At 45.3% G+C, this 21,236-nt stretch overlaps 2 protein-coding genes across 2 annotated transcripts; both read right to left on the minus strand.

Annotated features, from left to right (window-relative positions):
* Window positions 1-10,262: 10,262 nt before the first annotated feature.
* Window positions 10,263-12,516, minus strand: bsx (brain-specific homeobox; the record flags this gene model as incomplete). Its single annotated transcript, XM_080482711.1, is given in 4 exon segments — window positions 10,263-10,520; window positions 11,408-11,598; window positions 12,272-12,329; window positions 12,331-12,516. Coding segments are annotated over 4 exon segments (693 nt in total).
* A 3,788-nt stretch (window positions 12,517-16,304) lies between these two features.
* On the minus strand, window positions 16,305-19,598 carry lim2.1 (lens intrinsic membrane protein 2.1; the record flags this gene model as incomplete). The annotated part of the gene is made up of 4 exons (XM_080482640.1): window positions 16,305-16,366; window positions 17,531-17,665; window positions 17,881-18,030; window positions 19,424-19,598. The coding sequence occupies 4 exons, from the start codon at window positions 19,596-19,598 to the stop codon at window positions 16,305-16,307; spliced, it is 522 nt and encodes a 173-aa protein (XP_080338766.1).
* Between the last annotated feature and the right edge of the window lie 1,638 nt (window positions 19,599-21,236).

The following is a 21,236-nucleotide window of genomic DNA, read 5'->3' on the forward strand; positions in this document are numbered from 1 at the left end:
CATAAACCACTGCCTGAGGCAAAGAAACCTCTATCTGAGGCACATAAACCACTGCCTGAGGCAAAGAAACCTCTATCTGAGGCACAGAAACCACTGTCTGAGGCAAAGAAACCTCTATCTGAGACACAGAAACCACTGTCTGAGGCAAAGAAACCTCTATCTGAGACACAGAAACCACTGTCTGAGGCAAAGAAACCTCTATCTGAGGCACAGAAACCACTGTCTGAGGCACAGAAACCTCTATCTGAGACACAGAAACCACTGTCTGAGGCAAAGAAACCTCTATCTGAGGCACAGAAACCACTGTCTGAGGCAAAGAAACCTCTATCTGAGACACAGAAACCACTGTCTGAGGCAAAGAAACCTCTATCTGAGACACAGAAACCACTGTCTGAGGCAAAGAAACCTCTATCTGAGGCACAGAAACCACTGCCTGAGGCAAAGAAACCTCTATCTGAGGCACAGAAACCACTGTCTGAGGCAAAGAAACCTCTATCTGAGACACAGAAACCTCTATCTGAGACACAGAAACCACTGTGATTTATGAAAGATGTGTGTTCTTGTGTTCGAGAATGTTTGGTTTTGTTCCATTCAGCCTTACTTTGAAATTGTAATCTGTTACAATTATAAGTTACCTGTTGTGAAATGTTTCCTGTTGTTACCATGTTGTCAGTTACCTACTCTATCACAACATTAAAGTACCAGATTACTTCTGTATCACTTCAAGACCAAACACATAACAGAAGAGAGTAAAGGAGATTTGTTACCTGCTGAGTTCAACACTTTCTTTCTAGAATCTTGTTCCTGGATCAGAACCTGGAAAGTTTCTTCATTGAAGAGTAAGAAACTGACCGTCCTGGTCCTGGTCCTGGTCCATAGTCCTGGTCCATGTTCAGACCTCTGGTCCTGGTTCATAGTCCTGGTCCATGTTCAGACCTCTGGTCCTGGTCCATAGTCCTGGTCCATGTTCAGACCTCTGGTCCTGGTTCATAGTCCTGGTCCATGTTCAGACCTCTGGTCCTGGCTCATGCACAGTGTAGCATGATTGAAGCTCCTCAGGTGATGGAGACTCCTCAGGTGATGGAGACTCCTCAGGTGATGGATGCTCCTCAGGTGATGGAGACTCCTCAGGTGATGGAGACTCCTCAGGTGATGGAGGCTCCTCAGGTGATGGAGACTCCTCAGGTGATGGAGACTCCTCAGGTGAGCTGTGGTCCGTTCTGCACCTGTTCCTGGTGGCTGGGATCCTCCGTCAGGCCCATGATGAACTGCTTCCTCCAACGTCCTCCCAGAACCCTCTGGGAACCAAACTAGGATCCAGTTCTAGTTCTGGACGTTCGTCTCTAATAAAAACTTCCTGGAGGAAGTTCCTCTTCACACTCAGACTAACTGGTATTTCCAGCATTTTATTTTGGCGGGACATCCCCGGTTTGTTGACGTCTCAGCGTCACAGAACCTCCTGAAGGTTCTCGAGGCTTCGTGTCACCAGATCCCGTTTGTCCTCTGGATCTCTGCTCACTGGATTCTCAGGAAAAACCTTCAGTTCCACTACATCCAGACTTTCTCCAGGATTCAAGACTCAGATGTTGATGTTCTGGCTGGAGCTGCCGCCATCTTGGATATCCCACAATGCTTTGGGGCAGGTTTCCCAAGATGGCGTCAGTCAGGAAACATCAACAGTTTGATGGTTTGTCTGGAAACTTCTGGACTTTGGTGGATTGAGGAACCTGCAGGTTGGAATGAGAGGAGAGGTTCTGGTTTGGTTGGTCCTCTGGACAGAGTCTCCTTTATAGAAGGAGAAGTTACAGATTTATTCTGGAGGAACTTTAACAGCAAGTCTCTTGGGTCCAGTCTCTTGGGTCCAGTCTCATGGGTCCAGTCTCTTGGGTCCAGTCTCTTGGGTCCAGTCTCATGGGTCCAGTCTCTTGGGTCCAGTCTCTTGGGTCCAGTCTCTTGGGTCCAGTCTCTTGGGTCCAGTATCTTGGGTCCAGTATCTTGGTGTCTTTCAGCTTCAAACTGGAAAACGGGGGCTGGTCATGTTCCTGTCTACAATTGAAAGGTGGGGTTCTTGAAGTAGCAGTCCGGTTCCATGCAGTCCAGACAGTCCGTCAAAAACCTTCTGGGACCGATTCCTCACTTTGCTTCTCCTTCTGAGGTCTGAGAACAAAGTCAGCTTTCTGGGAGTCTATGTTGAAAGGTGAGTATGTTCTTCATCTGGTTCTGCGGCTCTGCGGCTCTGCGGCTCTACAGCTCTGCGGCTCTGCGGCTCTACGGCCCTGCGGCTCAGCGGCTCTACGGCTCTACGGCTCTGCAGCTCTACAGCTCTGCGGCTCTGCGGCTCTACGGCCCTGCGGCTCAGCGGCTCTACGGCTCTACGGCTCTACGGCTCTACGGCTCTACGGCTCTACGGCTCTACAGCCCTGCGGCTCAGCGGCTCTACGGCTCTACGGCTCTACGGCCCTGCGGCTCTGCGGCTCTGCGGCCCTGTGGCTCTGCGGCTCTACAGCTCTACACCTCTGCAGCTCTACAGCTCTGCAGCTCTGCGGCTCTACAGCTCTACAGCTCTACAGCTCTACACCTCTGCAGCTCTACAGCTCTACAGCTCTGCGGCTCTACAGCTCTACAGCTCTACAGCTCTGCAGCTCTACAGCTCTACAGCTCTACAGCTCTGCAGCTCTGCCTCTGAGCCCCAGTAAAGTCTAAGACCTGCAGTCCACCTGACTGCACCTGCTCAGTTCATTCAATAGAGGCTCAACTCACAGAACCAACTGGGTCCCAGGAGGAGGAGCTCTGGCAAAGAAACTCTACATTTATTATGTAGCTGAGAAGAGGAAGTTCTCCTAGCATCCATCGTTTCTCCTCCTCCTCTTCCTCCTGTTCTCCTCCTCCTCCTCTTCCTCCTGTTCTCCTCCTCCTCCTGTTCCTCCTGTTCTCCTCCTCCTCCTGTTCTCCTCCTCCTCCTGTTCTCCTCCTGTTCTCCTCCTCCTCCTCCTCCTCCTCCTGTTCACCTCCTCCTCCTGTTCTCCTCCTCCTCCTCCTCCTCCTCCTGTTCTCCTCCTCCTCCTCCTCCTGTTCACCTCCTCCTCCTGTTCTCCTCCTCCTCATATTCTCCTCCTCCTCCTGCTCCTCCTGTTCTCCTCCTCCTCCTGTTCTCATCCTCCTGTTCTCCTCCTCCTCCTGTTCTCCTCCTCCTCCTGTTCTCCTCCTCCTCCTGTTCTCCTCCTCCTCCTCCTCCTCCTGTTCTCCTCCTCCTCCTCCTCCTCCTCCTGTCCTCCTCCTCCTGTTCTCCTCCTCCTCCTGGTCTCCTCCTCCTCCTCCTCCTCCTGTTCTCCTCCTCCTCCTGTTCTCCTCCTCCTCCTCCTCCTGTTCTCCTCCTCCTCCTCCTGGTCTGGTCGGTCCAGAAACCTTCAGTATTCTAAGTTTCTAGCTCCTCCTTGATTTTCCTCATTTGAATATTGGATCATAGGAGCTACATTCAGAATCTGCTGTGTCTGTGTGAGCTGGACTGGCTCCGCCCACACATGCCCATCTTGGGAAGAGGAGGAAGTACTTCCTCTCGTGGTGCCATGTGCCAGAGCAGAACTGCCTCTTTGTGGGAGGAGTCAAAGGGAGGGCCTACCTTGATTGGGATTGGCTAAACCCCCGATGACACTATATAGGGTTTGATTCTGATTGGCTGCTTGGAGCAACACACTTTTTAAAACCTGAAACAAGCCAGGGACAGAGAGGACAGACTGTCTTCACTTCTGGGACGTCAGTCCAGGTATGGGGACGAGTAGTACTGCTGGAGAACCTTTAGGAAGTGGATTTTACAGAATGATTTAATTAAAAAATGTAAATATGATCCAGGTCTCTGAAAACCACCAGGGCCAACTGATCAGTTTATTGATCTGCTCTGGAGCCACAACTGCAGCTGGTTTCCTCTGAGAGAAGAGACCATCATCCTGAGAAGAGACCATCATCCTGAGCAGAGACCATCATCCTGAGAAGAGACCACCAGCCTGAGCAGAGACCATCATCCTGAGCAGAGACCATCATCCTGAGAAGAGACCATCATCCTGAGCAGAGACCACCAGCCTGAGCAGAGACCATCAGCCTGAGCAGAGACCATCATCCTGAGCAGAGACCACCATCCTGAGCAGAGACCATCATCCTGAGCAGAGACCACCAGCCTGAGCAGAGACCATCATCCTGAGCAGAGACGTCCGTCCCACCAAGACAAACACCGAGTCGGACAGAAGAATCTGCCTCAAACACTGAAACATTCATTCATTTCTTTTTTTAAAACAGGAACATTTCAATTCATCAAAGACGACATGCAATCAAGAATACGTTTTCAGTTACGTCTCCCAATCGGAAGGTTGCAGGTTCAATTCCCTCTCTGCCGAAGTGTCCTTGGACAAGACACTGAACCCCGAGCTGAATGTGAGAATGAGTGAGAGAGTGGTTGGTGGTGGGGCAGCAGTGGCTCTATACCATCCATACCACCCCGTCAGTCTGCCCCGGGGCAGCAGTGGCTCCTTACCATCCATACCACCCCGTCAGTCTGCCCCGGGGCAGCAGTGGCTCCTTACCATCCATACCACCCCGTCAGTCTGCCCCGGGGCAGCAGTGGCTCTATACCATCCATACCACCCCGTCAGTCTGCCCCGGGGCAGCAGTGGCTCTATACCATCCATACCACCCCGTCAGTCTGCCCCGGGGCAGCAGTGGCTCCTTACCATCCATACCACCCCGTCAGTCTGCCCCGGGGCAGCAGTGGCTCTATACCATCCATACCACCCCGTCAGTCTGCCCCGGGGCAGCAGTGGCTCTATACCATCCATACCACCCCGTCAGTCTGCCCCGGGGCAGCAGTGGCTCCTTACCATCCATACCACACCGTCAGTCTGCCCCGGGGCAGCAGTGGCTCCTTACCATCCATACCACCCCGTCAGTCTGCCCCGGGGCAGCAGTGGCTCCTTACCATCCATACCACCCCGTCAGTCTGCCCCGGGGCAGCAGTGGCTCCTTACCATCCATACCACCCCGTCAGTCTGCCCCGGGGCAGCAGTGGCTCTATACCATCCATACCACCCCGTCAGTCTGCCCCGGGGCAGCAGTGGCTCCTTACCATCCATACCACCCCGTCAGTCTGCCCCGGGGCAGCAGTGGCTCCTTACCATCCATACCACCCCGTCAGTCTGCCACGGGGCAGCAGTGGCTCCTTACCATCCATACCACCCCGTCAGTCTGCCCCGGGGCAGCAGTGGCTCCTTACCATCCATACCACCCCGTCAGTCTGCCCCGGGGCAGCAGTGGCTCTATACCATCCATACCACCCCGTCAGTCTGCCCCGGGGCAGCAGTGGCTCCTTACCATCCATACCACCCCGTCAGTCTGCCCCGGGGCAGCAGTGGCTCCTTACCATCCATACCACCCCGTCAGTCTGCCCCGGGGCAGCAGTGGCTCTATACCATCCATACCACCCCGTCAGTCTGCCCCGGGGCAGCAGTGGCTCCTTACCATCCATACCACCCCGTCAGTCTGCCCCGGGGCAGCAGTGGCTCCTTACCATCCATACCACCCCGTCAGTCTGCCCCGGGGCAGCAGTGGCTCCTTACCATCCATACCACCCCGTCAGTCTGCCCCGGGGGATGAATAATGGAATGTAAACCAGGTTATTATTATCAACAGTAATGATTCATACATGGTTGTTTTTACACTCGTCCCGCCTCCTTCCTGCCCCCTGGACTAAATCCTGGACTTCTGCCTCCGACTGTTACAGAAACATTAATGTCATGGTGGAGGAGGTGGAGGAGGTGGAGGAGGTGGAGGAGGTGGAGGATAGTAGTTCTTCACAAAGGAGCTCAGTTCAGCTGCAGGTTGTTGCTCTGCTTCTCTTTGTTTCCAGACCTTTTTACCCTGAATCCCCCAGATGGCCTCTCAGGAAGGCTGCCACCCCCCTGCCACCCTCCTTCTGCCCCCCAGCCGTCGCTCAGTGAATCGTCACTCCGACCCTCTGACGGAGGCTGACGGAGGCTGCCGGAGGCTGCCGGAGGCGATTCGTCTCTTTCTGGAGACATGAGGAGCATCAGGAGCCTCCTGGGTCTTCCAGCTCTGTGGAGCAGCAGCCTGCAGGCCCTTATGGAGATGTGGATCAGAACTCCCAGAACCTCACCAGTTCTCACAGAACTCCCAGAACCTCACCAGTTCTCACAGTACACTCAGAACTCACCCGGAGAATCACCAAAGTGGCAGATTGGGTCTCTGCGCTCACTTCTTGGTTTCCAGGGGACGTTGTGTCTGAACGAGTCTTTGAAGCTCACCTGATCTGCTGCTGCTCCGGGGTCTGGAGCCGCGAGGCCAGCGGCGCTCAAGCAGCTCATTTTACTAATTGAACCCTCAGATCATTATCAAAGCACTATTTACCTCTGTGCAGTATTTTAATTAGATTATAGTCTCTATTTAACCCATCATGGACTCTTTGAAGCTTGTGTTTTTAGTGTTAAGTCCTCAGATGCTCGGCTGCAGAGAAAATGGTCCAGCATTTGTAATTTAATGAGAATCACTGCCTATCCACACTCAGTGGTTCTGGTCCCACCTCCTCGTTTTTCACCATTGAAATCCAGTTAATTGAAGGAGTCTTTCACTGCACCACATGAAGGAGGTCAAATTAGCATCCCTTTCTGCTCATTGGGAGCTGCAGCCGCCCGAAGCTTTGATGTGGGAGGAATCCTTTCAGCCGGCGGCAGGCTTCCTGAAAATGAGCTGATGGCCCTGCTATTAGGCCCAAATGCAGAAGCGTCCATGTGTTGCAAAACGCTTAATCTTTTAATTGATCACCTTCTGCATGGCCTGTTGCTCACAATGTCCCGGCTGCCTGTCAATCACAGGCTCGTTCTGAAGAAGGTGAATTGCTTCTTACAAGCTGGCGTGAGGCCGGAGGGCTGGTCCTGGACCCAGCGCTTCACAGACCCGATCAGAACACATGTCGTCACCATCATTTGTTACTCCGAGTTGATTCGAACCCTCTGGATGCTCCGTCCTCCTCCGGCAGCCCCGGCTCGTCTTTCTTCACTAATGTCGTGATATTAGTTGTTGGTTTGTTTCTCTGGTTTGTTCAGAGGATCTCTGTGATGTGCTTCTCCTTGGTGAGGAGCTCATCGTCTGTTAACAGATAAAAGAATTACACTTTCTAAACCATATTTTGTATTAATAGTGGGAATTTAATGGCATTTCATTTTATTTTATTTTATTTCAGGGGCCAAATTCAGTCATAGGATTATATGATAATATAGAATAATCTCTGAGATGAGGAAGTTGTGAGACACTTTGACTCCAGAGGATTTTATTAAATGTGCATAAATAATGAAAATAACATGACAACCAAGCTTGACATGTTTGAGGGATTAACTTTAACACTGTTGGTCTGGTTGTTTCTGCTCATTTCTCCTTGAATCACCTCTGAGTTCTAGATGTTGAACTGATGTTGGAGATGAAGCAGTGGATCTCTGGAGGGATTATCTGGTCACCCTGCAGAGGGAGACGTCATGAGCCAGATGATAATCTACACATTTCAAACGGTCAATCCTGAAAAAAGCTCATGTCTCGCTCAGGTTTAAGCTCATATATTAAAACGATGTGAAGAAACAATCTGTAACTTTAAAACGTTTCGGGGAGAATCGGACCTTTTAAATTGTGACGTCGTTGTTCACTTAAACAGTAAAATGTTTGGACTAATATCAACCGGACCGGACCGGACCGGGTTCTCTCCCTTGGATCTAGTTCGTCTAAAGGTTCTGAAGTCTCGTCTCCTTCTTTCTGAAACTCACAGTCACGTGACCACGTGTTATCAGTGACGGAGCTCAGCATTGGCGGCTGGTTTCACACACACACACACACACACACACACACACACACACACACACACACACACACACACACACACACACACACACACACACACACACACACACACACACACACACACACACACACACACACACACACAGAAAGGCCCTGGGTCTTTGAACCCTCGACCTTCTCGCTGTGAGGCAGCAGTGCTAACCGCTGCTCCACCCTGCGGCTTTGAGAATATCCCTCTTAACTTCATCAAGAAATAATCTGAAATACTCCTTGTAATAATAACTGTAACTACTTTGATGTATTACTACCGCGTACCTAATAATACTGAAATACTAGAGTATGTGTAGTGAAGAGAGAAAGGCCGCTGGTCTGCATGTTATCAAAACTATTTCATTAAACAGAATTTAAAGAGGAAATGTGTGATTTTCTCAACACAACAATATGTTGGTCATTTTTATTGATCAGGACGTCAGAGAGGGATGGAGCTGATGGAGCTGATGGAGCTGATGGAGCTGATGGAGCTGATGGAGCTGATGGAGCTGATGGAGCTGCTTCTTTCTCTCCACTCCTTCTTCTCTTCTTCCTACTGAGATCCTCCTTTACCAAGCAGACAGAATTTAATTTGATCTTTTGTTTGACATTTATCGGAAAATCTCAGGTTATTTCAATTCTCAGAAATCTGCAGACAAAAAGCCTTTGGGCCATTTCAACGTAATAATATATGTGATTTAAAAAAGAAAATAAACGGAACAAAAATCATTAGACACTAAATAATAATAATAATAATAATAATAATAATAATAATAATAATAATAATAGTAATAGTAATAATAATAGTAATAATAATAATAATTATTATTATTATTACTGTTATTATTATTATTTAGAGCCTCGTGATTTTTGTTTCGTTTAAATTTTATTTTATATAATAATAATAATAATAAGTTGACCATTTGTTTGAAACATGTTATTTGGGGTAAATGCAGATGAAATGATCGTGATGATCCACGATGTGTTCAAAATGTTTTCATCTAAGAAACATAAAAAAAATCTGAACGTTAATAAAATTCTAAATATTTTCACTCAATTCGAGGCTTTTGAGCTTAAAACGATTAAATTGTTCGTTGTGTCTCTTTTGGTTTTGAGTTCCGAGTTTGACTTTCTGTAACGTGACAAAAGACCAAACAAGCACTTCCGCCTGTTGCTTTGGACAAAATTATAATAGTTCATAAGGTTGTTTTTTTAGGTGAATATATTTCATTAACTATGCTTATCAGAATAAATTCAAATATTAATTGAATTTAGTTGGAAGGACTTTGACAATAATGGAACTGAACGCCTCTCGTCTCCTGCATGGAGCCGCTCACCTTCCCCGGAATCGAACCGCAGCTCCAGAGCCTGACCGAGCCTCCCGCTGGTACATTTCCATCACTGCCAAATGAAGCGTCGTTTCCTTTCACGTTTCTCAAGAAATTAAAATCAATTTCAAACATGTTTTGACACTTCGGGAGGGTCGAGACTTTTTTTTCACATTTGCGTTCATCTTTTTATTGTTTCGTGGAATTTGTTTGTAGTTTGTAGAAATAAGAACTAATTTTACTTCCTGATCATTTCAAACCAATTTATGAGAATCTGACAGGAAGGTTTAAAAACAACAACAACAAGACAATATAGAGTGAATAAGTAAAAACTAATTTACAGAATTTACACACACACACACACACACACACACACACACACACACACACACACACACACACACACACACACACACACACACACACACACACACACACACACACACACACACACACAGTGAAGAAGATAGAACTCCCCGGTGTGAGAATAAAGAAACAAAATCTACAAAAGAGTCCATTAGTATATATATTGTGTAGATATATCATTATGTATATATTTACAGACACACAGATAAGATATAGAAATGTCAGTCCGAGTCTGAGACCGAAACGTCCGACAATATTAACAAACTGGAAATAACATACTGGACGAACGGGAAACAAACAAACAAACAAACAAACAAACAAACAAACGAGTTAAAAAAAATGTATATAATGAAAATAATGACATGAAAGTGCAAAGGAAGATGTAGTAGCACAGTGTGCCAATGTTACAGCTCATTGTATAGTCCTTTATACAGATTTTACATCTACAATCTAGACTTCCTTGTATAATAATAATAATAATAATAATAATAATAATAATAATAATAATAATAATAATAATAATAATAATAATAATAATAATTCTATCGAAACAACAGGGTTATTTACGGGCTGAATTCGAAGCAGAATTCTTCTATAAAAATGGTGTGTCCATCATCAGTCCCGGTTCTCTCGCCACAGAGAAGAAGGTCCGTGTTCGTGCGCGCGAGGCGCGCGCTGCTGTGCGGACCACTATAGTAGATGATCCGGGGAGCACATGTCGTCCTCGATGTCCACCTCGTCGTCGTCGTCGTCGTCGTCGTGTCCGTCCAGCAGGAAGGAGTCCGGCTCCAGGCCGCGCTTCAGCTCCTCCGCGCTCTTCTCCGTCAGCTCGCTGCCGCTGGAGCTCTCCGCGGAGCGCTCCAGCTCTCCGGGCGGCTTCCGCTCGTCCTGCGCCTTCCTCAGCTGCTTCTTGTGCTTCATGCGCCGGTTCTGGAACCAGGTCTTCACCTGCGGAGGGTTAAGCGGAGAGCCGCACAGGCCGGGGGTGAGTAGACTTGATCCGGCCACCGATACGGCGCATTCCGCACAGCGGCCGGAGACAAAAGAATTCTGACTATTATATAAATGAGTCCGAACTCTGAGAAAACAGCCAAAAATGTGAATAAAAAAAAAAATCAGAAATCAGAAATATAAATCGGAATTATTAGAAAAAGACTGAAAATAAATAAACTAAAGAATGAATTTGGTCATTTCGAGAGCCGTCCTCTTATTTCGTAATGATTTAATTCCTGTCCGCTTATTCCAAGTTATTTAAATCACTCCCGAAAGAATCCACATTATTTGGATTTTCGGAGGTTCGACTTTGAGAAAAATCCACTTTTATCCAAACTTGTTCTTGTTTTCCTTTGTGAATGTTTCTGTATTTCTTTTTTCCTTTACTCCATGAATGTGCAGCGTGTGGATCGACAGTAAAACACCGAAGCAGAACAGAAACGAGTAAAAGTGACAGGAAGAGGAAAATATAGCGAAAAATCCATTTTCAATAAACTGTTAATATAATATATATAATAATATAATCAGCTTCTCTGCTGCAGAACGTCCAGCCGATCCTCCGCTCCAGATAAAGACCTGCAATATTTACCGGCTGGTTTCTAAAAAATAATACTACATTTAGTTACTATCAGAGAATTTGTAGTATTTTGTTTATATGGGACATTAAAACCCTGCAGATTTCCACACGCAGCAATTCAGCATCTCTCTCTCTCTCTCTCTCTCTCTCTCTCTCTCTCTCTCTCTCTCTCTCTCTCTCTCTCTCTCTCTCTCTCTCTCTCTCTCTCTCTCTCTCTCTCTCTCTCTCTCTCTCTCTCTCTCTCTCTCTCTCTCTCTCTCTCTACCTGTGTCTCGGACAGGCTGAGCGCCGTGGCCAGCTCCACCCTCTCCGGTGTGGAGAGGTACCGCTGGATCTCGAAGCGCTTCTCCAGGCCGGAGAGCTGCGAGTCGGAGAAGACGGTCCGCGCCTTCCTGCGCCGGCAGTGCTTCCCCGGTAACTCGGCGTGGTGCTGGAACAAAGCGGGCATCTGCATGCCTGCAGGGAACGGCAGACCGGAGAAGGTCAGCGCGGGTCCAAACAATGAGCAGCATCAGCAGAATCAGGCCACAACAATCACAGGGAATTAAAACTACAGTAGAACACAATGAAGTGACGATCAGTTATTATAATCACTCAATAAGAACATAAGAACCTGTTTTTTGTAGGATTTCATTCAGTGTTTTCTCCACCTCCAGGCCTGTTTCTGGATTAGATCATTTTTATTCTCACATAAACTGACTAATTATCGTCTTGTGTTTTAGTTTTCTGCAGTTGCTTTACAATTTACATCAATTGAAGTTCTATTTTTTGTTCCAACAAGCAGAACAGAGGAAAGACGCACCGCGACGCGTCAAGTCACTTCCCTGATAAACTGCATCAGTCCCGGAATCAGAAGAAGGTGAAATATTCATATGATAAAAGAACTGAAGGAAGAAAGTGTAATTTGTTTTAAAGAGCTCGGTTCTTCAGAGGTTTATGGTTTGGATCTTCAGTTCCCCCCCCGTGACCTCCCGGCGCTCAGGCCCGCTGGCGGCCGCAGTTGTTTCTCTCACACGCAGAGAAAAACCTTTCAAACTATTTCAATCGTTCAAAGTCTTTTTATCTATTTCTTTTTTTAATTTTGAATGGCCTCAGACTCTTCCGGCCCTCCTGCGTCTCTCTCGCTTACCGGACGTGAAGAAGTACTGGTGGTGCTCAGGTTTGTGCAGCGGGTGGTGCGGGTGGGGGGGCCAGGATCGGGGTGGGCATCAGCGGGTATCCGTACTCCAGGATGGGCATCCTGGAGGCGAGCGAGCCGCAGAACGGGGCCGGGAAGACCTCCCGCAGCGGCTTGGGCTTGTGCAATAAGATGTCCTCAATGAAAAACGAGGTGGACCTCTGCGCGGGCGCCGCCGACGCGTAGTTGAGACTCATGGCGTGAAGTTTGGCTGTTCGCTCCGACTCACCTCACTGCGCTCCGGCGTGCGCCCGGTGAACGGCACCGTCCGCGGGGTCGGAGATGTCCAACAAGTAGCCTGCTCTGCAGCAGGACGCGCGGATTGGGGGAAACTGATTTGAGATTGGGCCAATTAGATCAGTGGGAGGGCGTAGGGGGCGGGGTGCTTCACTGTGATTGGCTGAGGAGCTCTGGACGCTCAGTCCGGATGAGCGGCGCACCTGTGGCGCACCGGAGGGTCCGCGCTCAGGTGGTCGCATAGCAACTACTTATCTTTCAATATTCACCGGAATATACACACATATCTGTTCATATCAGGAGGTCAGCTTTATTTTTATTGTTCCAACCAAAATTAAAAATCACGGTGGCCTGGAAGTGCAAAACAAGACAACAAAGCACTAAACTGCAAAATCCAAGAAATACTAGAAAATACAAAAATACTAGAAAATACAAAAATACTAGAAAATACAAAAATACTAGAAAATACAAAAAACACTGCAAAATCTCAAAAAACACTTCTAAATACAAAAATACTACAAAATACAAAAAATACTACAAACGTGGTTTATTATTGTTTTTATGCATAAAATAAAATAATTCACGTTCTAATTATTGTGGTAACCAAGATAAACTGTAAATAATTATATCCAGCTTCACAATGCTGAATTTTTACAAAGTCTTGTATTTTCTGTATATTTCATTCTTTATATTATATTATATTATATTATATTATATTATATTATATTATATTATATTATATTATATTATATATTATATTACATTATATTATATTATATTATATTATATTATGTTATATTATATTATATTGTATATTACATTATATTACATTATATTATATTATATTATATTATATTATATTATATATTACATTATATGATATGATATGATATGATATGATATGATATGATATTATATTATATTATATGATATTATATTATATTATATTATATTATATTATATTATATTATATTATATTATATTATATTATATTATATTATATTATATGACTGTCTCAGTCTGAGGACCTGGTGATTCATTCATTGTGGGTTTTGGTTTCGGGATAAACTGAGTTGGTCAGTTTGTCACATTAAATGTTCCGTGTAAATATTTGACTCTGTTGGTAAATGGAAGTAAAGTAATAGATTACATGCAGGTTTTCATCTATTCTATTGGGAGGAACTTTTCTGTTGAATGTAACTGGAAATTCACGCATTTATTCCTTTTTTTTTTTTGCCCATTCGAATGTTGGAGACTCATATTTATATTCACTTCGTACTTTAATGTTTTATATCATGAACATGACTTTACTATGATGTTTTTACCAACGATACTACTAAGTAGATAACGGATAAGATGAAACACAAAACAACAACTGTTCAATCTACATCAACGGAATTCCAAGAAGAAATATTAAATAACTTGATGGTTTTCAAAAAGGTTCGAAGCAGGAAAGTCTTTTAAATATCGTTGGAAATATTGAGTATTTTCTGTGTGACTGAATTTATTCAAAGGGAAACATGAACAATGCAAACGAAACAAACAAAGGTCCAGTTTGATTCGATGAGCTGGAGGTGTGGTCCTTCAGGGTGGATGACATGTTTCACCCTCCACACTGACCAGCCAGGCCCTCTGGCAACCAGCAACCAGCAACCGGCAACCGGCAACCAGCAACCAGCAACCAGCAACCGGCTCCGCTTCTTTCACCTTCAGCTGATCAGAGCAGGACGAGGCGGACAGTCCTCCCCGACGCGCTGCTTCATCCCAGCCAGCAGAAGAAAAGCAAAGTTTGACTGGTTACCAGAGAGCAGTTCTCCTGAGGTGGCGGCTGCTCCAGTCAGGACGCAGCCACGGGAGGACGAGGCTGCCGCAGGGCTGGCCTGTAATTCCGCCCAAATTGGCTGTAATTGTCGGTATTAAAATCTGGGAGAGTACAAGTGGCGCTCCTGTGCCCATTTAGGAAAGAAAGCGGTGCGCAGTAATTTGTTGATATGGTGTTGTCATCACATTTCCAATCAGTCCGCTTAATGTGAAAGTGTCTTAATGTAGGCACAATTCACGCTGCAATGCTATTAGGCAATTAGACGAGGTGTTCGAGCGGAAGTTGTAATCCTCGGACTGGAGACAGGATTTCCATCTGATCAGAGTGAGAACAAATGAAAAAGAAAAAAAAAGCTCCGTCCAGCTGCTTCAGTTTATAAAGTAGGTCTCCTCTTCTATTAGCGGCTGGAAGGTCGACAATCTAAAGTTTCTTCTGGGGTGAAGCCCCCTTCATCTGGTTGGAAAAACCAACCACATTATAAGTATTACATATCTAAATATATATATATATAATCTATCTATCTATCTATCTATCTATCTATCTATCTATCTATCTATCTATCTATCTATCTATCTATCTATCTATCTATCTATCTATCTATCTATCTATCTATCTATCTATCTATATAGATATATAGATATATATCTATATATATAGATATAGAACACGGACCTTCTTCTCTGTGGCGAGAGAACCGGGACTGATGATGGACACACCATTTTTATAGAAGAATTCTGCTTCGAATTCAGCCCGTAAATAACCCTGTTGTTTCGATAGAATTATATATATATAAATATATAGATAGATATACATATATATCTATATATATATATATATATATATAGATATATAGATATATCTAGATATATATAATCAGATGGTCAGAGCGCATCTGAGCCTTTTATGAAACTCAGCGGATAACAAGTTGCTTTTAGAGGAAAATTAGAAAGTAATGAAACAAATGGGGCTGAATCGTCTTAAGGTTCTACAGTTAAGCTGCTTTCTGGGTCCATTTCATTAAGAGGGACTTTCTCTCTGTGGCTGAGGGGGAGGGGCGGAGCTCCGAGAACCCCCAGTCAGCCCAGGTCCAGCTTGTTTTGTGAACCTTTCATAAGGAAAGCTGCAAATAATGTCCACGTCACCACACCTTGACCTCGGCCCGCCTGAAAGAATCCAGGCAACAGCGCTGCTTGTGGCTACTGGTGGTACTGCAACTCCTCCTCTGTGTGGACCAGTCGTCTGCTTACCTGGAGACAGCAGCGGAACCTGCAGCGCTAGAACCTGCAGTGCTAGAACCTGCAGCTCTAGAACCCACAGTGCTAGAACATACAGCGCTAAAACCCACGGTTCTAGAACCTTCAGCGCTAGAACCCACAGTTCTAGAACCTGCAGCGCTAGAACTTGCAGCGCTAAAACCCACAACTCTAGAACCTGCAGTGCTAGAACCAACAGCTCTCGAGCCCACAGTTCTAGAACCCACAGCTCTAGAACCTGCAGTGCAGGAACCCAGAGCTCTAGAACCCACAGCTCTCGAGCCCACAGTTCTAGAACTCACAGCTGTAGAACCCGCAAATAGGCTGTTTTATAACTGCTGGTAATTTCTCGACTCGGATCAACCTCAGCTGGAACTCAAAAGATCTGACCCCAAATCCTTATATTTTAAGAACTCTATACCATATTAAGACAGAAAGCAGTCGTTCTCACAATATAAGAGAAGTGACTTATTATTTATTCATGGCGACCTGTCGGTGGAACGTTTATGGTTTCAACAGAATTCCCACATGTGCACAATCCCCAAGGATAAAAATGACAGCGCTCATTTCCCAAATGTTTTTATTGAAATGATTTCCATTTCCATTCATAGTCCGAGCTGCAGGCTCCGTCCAGGCCGGGGGCGCCCCCCTCAGGATCCATGGCTTCAGTCTTCTAGTGGGAGTTTGCACTTCGTGGGCATTCATGCATCCGGTAGGCGCACATATAGAAGATACCTGGCGACAGGGGGAGGGAGGGGCGACAGGCTGAGCCACACACAGCTAAAGGGGGAGGAGCCTGCTCTCCTCCAGTGGGAGGAGCAACACCTGAACCAAAGTTCTTCCAGTGGAGGTCGGTCACCCTGCAGGAGGCTGAATGTTCACCAGTCCAGGAAGAACTTCTTCAGCTCTGCACTTTAACAAGCCGACAGTTACAACAGATGCTTTTGTTTGCATGAGACACATTTTGAATAAAGACCTGTTGTGTTTGTGATGAAGCTCAGAGCAGAAAGAAAGAAAGAAATGGACGGAATGTCCTTGTTGTTGGAGGGAAGTGAGATGGTTTTCAGTTTCTGCTGCTCAGCCTGGTTCAGCTTCAGGAAACTTCACTGAATGATAAAGTCACATCGTCCTGGTTTCAGCTGTTTCACTGTTAAACGCTCCACAGGCTGCAGCTTGGAAATATCAACGCAAAAATATTCAACTGAACAATATTCCTCTGAGACATGTGGAAGAAAATCATGTAGAAAATCTTAATTTGAAATGGTAAAATAGTTCACGACACTGAGTGATTCCTTGTTTTAGCAGCCGACAGGACTTCAGTGTTCTTCCAAACAAAATCTTCTAATTCAACATTTCCCAGTTTTTTTATTCAGGGTCAACTTTTGTGGAAATGAATAAAAATATTATGAAAACCCAGAACACATTTCTTGAGGGATATTGCATCTTAAATCCCTTTTGACATGATGGAATGTGTTTCCAGAGCTTGATAAGTGATCCATTAGAGCGTAGTGGCCTATAAGACCATGTTCTGGTTGTTCTGTCAGGATGAGGCTCATCACAGGATTATCAAGGCTCAAGGTTACTCTACTGTACTGTGGCTAGATTATTATACAATTCTAGTTTCAAAGGTGTTATTCTGAATTGACTCTTTATTAAAACACACATTTTAATGTGTGGATCTGTTTCAGCGTGAAGAGATGAAGTGAATGAACACATCATGAGAGGAGTTCTGGTTTCTATTGCCTCTGGATTAATACTAATATCTTAGAATTCACCAATGAAGAGGAAATCCAGTGTTTATGTCACCAACAATAACTTAATGTGAGATTCGTTCTCAACTCCACTGCAGTCAACCACCTTCAGTCATGTGAGGCTTTTATTGTGAAGGTGGTTTGTTACCTGAAAAGAAGGTGAGCACCACGGACACCCAGCCGATGATATACGACCAGGAGAACCTCCAGTTCCCGTAGCGTTTGCCGTAGTAGTTAATAGTGACTCCGGTGTACACGGCCATGGCCAGAAACACTAAAAAGCCTGTGTGGGGAGAAGGGAACAGAAATGGTCCAATAAGTTAAAAAAATGAATAAATCCCAGCATCTGCACATCATTTCCTTTTTCATTCAGCGTTCTGATCAGTACTACTGTGATTCCTGGTGAATATGACATTCTAGCATTCAGTGTATGAAGCAGTGCAGCTCAGGTGAGAGAAGAAGGACACGTCACACCAGACCGAGACGAACTATACTTACATGAGAGGAAAAATAAAATGCCTGCAGCAAAGGTTTTATCAAACCTGTCGAAGGACGAGTAATGGATGAAGGCCATGATGCCGATGATGATGCCAATGAAACAGGCCAAGAGAGAGAGGATCATGAGGGCCCGGGTGGCGTCCAGGTGGGCTGGCAGGAGGGCGGAGGTCAAAGGTCAGACCGAGAGAAAAGTAGAACAGGGGGCGGAGCTCTCAGCTGTCAGGCTCTTCTCATGTGAACTTTATGGACCTGTATCTGCACTATATATATGTATATATATATATATATATACATATATATATATATATATATATATATACATATATATATATATATAGTTCCTGCTGCTCACAACACAGACTTTTTCTAGAGACGCTGCAGGTTTAGACTGCTGGGAGATATTATTACACTCTTATTACACTCTTATTACACTCTTATTACACTCTTATTACACTCTTATTACACTCTTAATACACGGGAGCTTCTTTTCACTCCACACGTCTCCACTACATGTTAATGCTGTCGTCTGTATTTTCTTCTTCTCCGTCCTGTTTCTCTCTCTTCAATAACTCAGAGCCAACAGGTCCAATAACATGTTCTGGAGAGATATCTCGATTTGGACCCGTTAGTTCTCGGTTGATTTCTTTTCTTTCAACTCTCCAGTTTTTCCTTCAGAAAAGTGATGAGCAGATTCATTAATTCTCAGTTTCTATCATTTTAAAAAAGTGTTTCTGAGCTTCGTCGCCGGAGTTTCAGATATTTAACAACATTTTCAGGATCGAAAAGAAAACTTAAGTGTTAAAAAAATTGTAAAATGAAGTAACTTAGCAACGTCTGCAGTGTTTCCACTTCTTTAGAGGAAATGCAAAATGTATATTTAGGTCATCACAGCTAATCAACTATATTTGTAAAAACCTAGGAGGGATTCATTATGTTGACTCTCTTTTAGAATGTTTAGTATTCAGGTACTTCTTTTAATAACTGTGACAGCTGCAGGATTTTAAAACCATTTAAAGGTTATGAAGTAATTGCATTTCATTTAAGGGTCGAATGTGATTATAATGACTTCCATTACTTATCAAACCAATGATCAATATATTTCTATTGTTTGTCTGGTTTGGATTATTAAAAGGTTTGGTTTGGACTTATAATTGTCATGCTTGTCTTAATGTTGCTTTTAATATCTAGTTGAATTTGGACTCCAGCATCTTGAAGAAATATCTTGTTTATTATGAACCCAACCCAGATGTTTTTCTTGAATGAACATTATTTTACTACGTCAGCTGCCTCTGTTCTGTGTGTTCTGCCTCTACCTGCTCCTCTGGGAGCGTTTCTATAAACCGTGGCTCATGACCACTGCATTAATGTTGGTGTGCCTCAGGAGTCATTCCCCAGCCCTCTGGGTTATTCTAGATTATTGATCCTGACTTGTATGCAGATGACATCCTCCTCCTTCAGTCCCACACTATTACCCCTCCCTGGACTTCAGTCGTTGCACACAGCGTCGGACTGAAACGTGAAGCTGAAGTGTGTGTGTGCTCACCGATGCTGTCGTTGTGAGGGAAGCACTTCCCCGGCATGCAGTAGCGCCACAGGCCCTGGTGCATGTAGTTACTGGACTGCCGGTACTGCATCCAATAATCTGTTGCTGTGGAAACAATCAGGAGGATGTTCCCCACGCCTGCACAGAACAAGCCTCCGCCCATGAAGCTGTACATCCTGCACCTGCACACACACACACACACACACACACACACACACACACACACACACACACACACACACACACACACACACACACACACAAGTCCGGTGCAGCTTTGATACTTGATCCATGTATTGCTCATTGTTCCACCTGGATGCAATATCCTCCACCCATCCTCTTTCTGGTGGAGGGTTGTCATGTTTTTTTTGTTTTTCTTTGGAGGGGGGGGGGGGGGGGGGGGGGGGGGGGGGGGGCTACAGAGATACATCCTGTTACATCTAGAACATGAACTGGATGCTTGTTGAAGAGCTCTGTGTATTCAGTGAAGAGCTCGGTACTTGGGCTGGATCACATTTCCTCCTGAGAGCTTCCACTCGGACAAGTTCCAGCAGCTGCCTCAATCTGAAGCAAAACACTTTGGAAATCTATTCCGACCAGAGCAACAAATGAAAAGGTCCCACAACATCGGGGTGATGTGGCCTCCTGAAGACGGCGCTGCTTGGATTGAATAATGGTTTGAATATTTGCTCAGGTGTTTGAGGAATGACACGGTTGGTTTGTGAGGCGGTGACCGCTCCTCCAGTCAAACACCAGGAAATCACCGCCTCCTTTTTCACCTTATTTTACTACTTCTGTGTGGTAATTATGGTACAAGCTCTGTTTCTCAACTCCATTTATCATCCCTCCTTCTCACCGCTCCGGAGGACTTTAGTTTGAATGTATTTTCATTCACCACACAGAAACATAAGTAGTTCATTTCTACCTAATTGGCTGTGGAGTGAATGCGTTTGTCCCTGGAACTTATGAGACTGTTATATGTAAAGACATTTCTAAAGATAATAATAGAGAATTGAAAGCTGCTGTGTACATTTTCTGATGTGCAATGACTACTAACACCCTCCCCTTCCCCTCTGGAGCTTTTAGAGTCACAGTCGTTTCTCCACACGAGGGAGAATCAGCAGGAGAAATAAAGCACAAACAACAAACAGCAGCGGTTGGAGGATGGATCTGGTTTTATCTTACCTTAATCAGCCCTCTTAATGGAGACGCTTATGAAGACAGAGCTTCCTGAAAAAATACAACAAGATGAAAGAATGCCAAGACAGGCAGATTCCCAGTGTGCTGATGACCCCGGCGTTTCCTGGGCTGAGTGTGGGCAACATGGAGCTCGGGGCAAACACAATGCTGAGACAAAGGGCCATGCTCCCCGCCGGCCAATCACCAGCCAGCTCTGCTGTGGTTTGGGAATCTGCTGAAAAGACAGAACCGAGCAAAGCTTGGTGAGCTGAAGTATTACTGATGACTGGATGGTTTTGATTGAAAGTGAAGGGCTGAACTGGCTTTATGAGGCCGCCGCCGCCCTGCAGACCGCCTGCTGCTGATATCTGCTCAGCATCAAACCATCACAGCCACATACACTGATTTCCTGAATCCATCTCACATTTTCTATAAAGAAAGTTCCCAGATGCACTGTGGAGGATTAATCCTCCCAAATCACTTTATGTGAACCTCAAAGGCTGAATCCTAAAGTTTCTTTATCAGGAGGAAACAGTTCAGAGAGCAGGAGTCCGTCATCACAGTATAAACCTCTCTATTCCAGTGGTTTTTATTAAATCAATGTTACATCATGACAGGTCACCTGCTGACTCGG

The sequence above is a fragment of the Lipophrys pholis genome, assembly GCF_963383615.2.
Source record: "Lipophrys pholis genome assembly, chromosome: 16".
NCBI lineage: Eukaryota > Metazoa > Chordata > Actinopteri > Blenniiformes > Blenniidae > Lipophrys > Lipophrys pholis.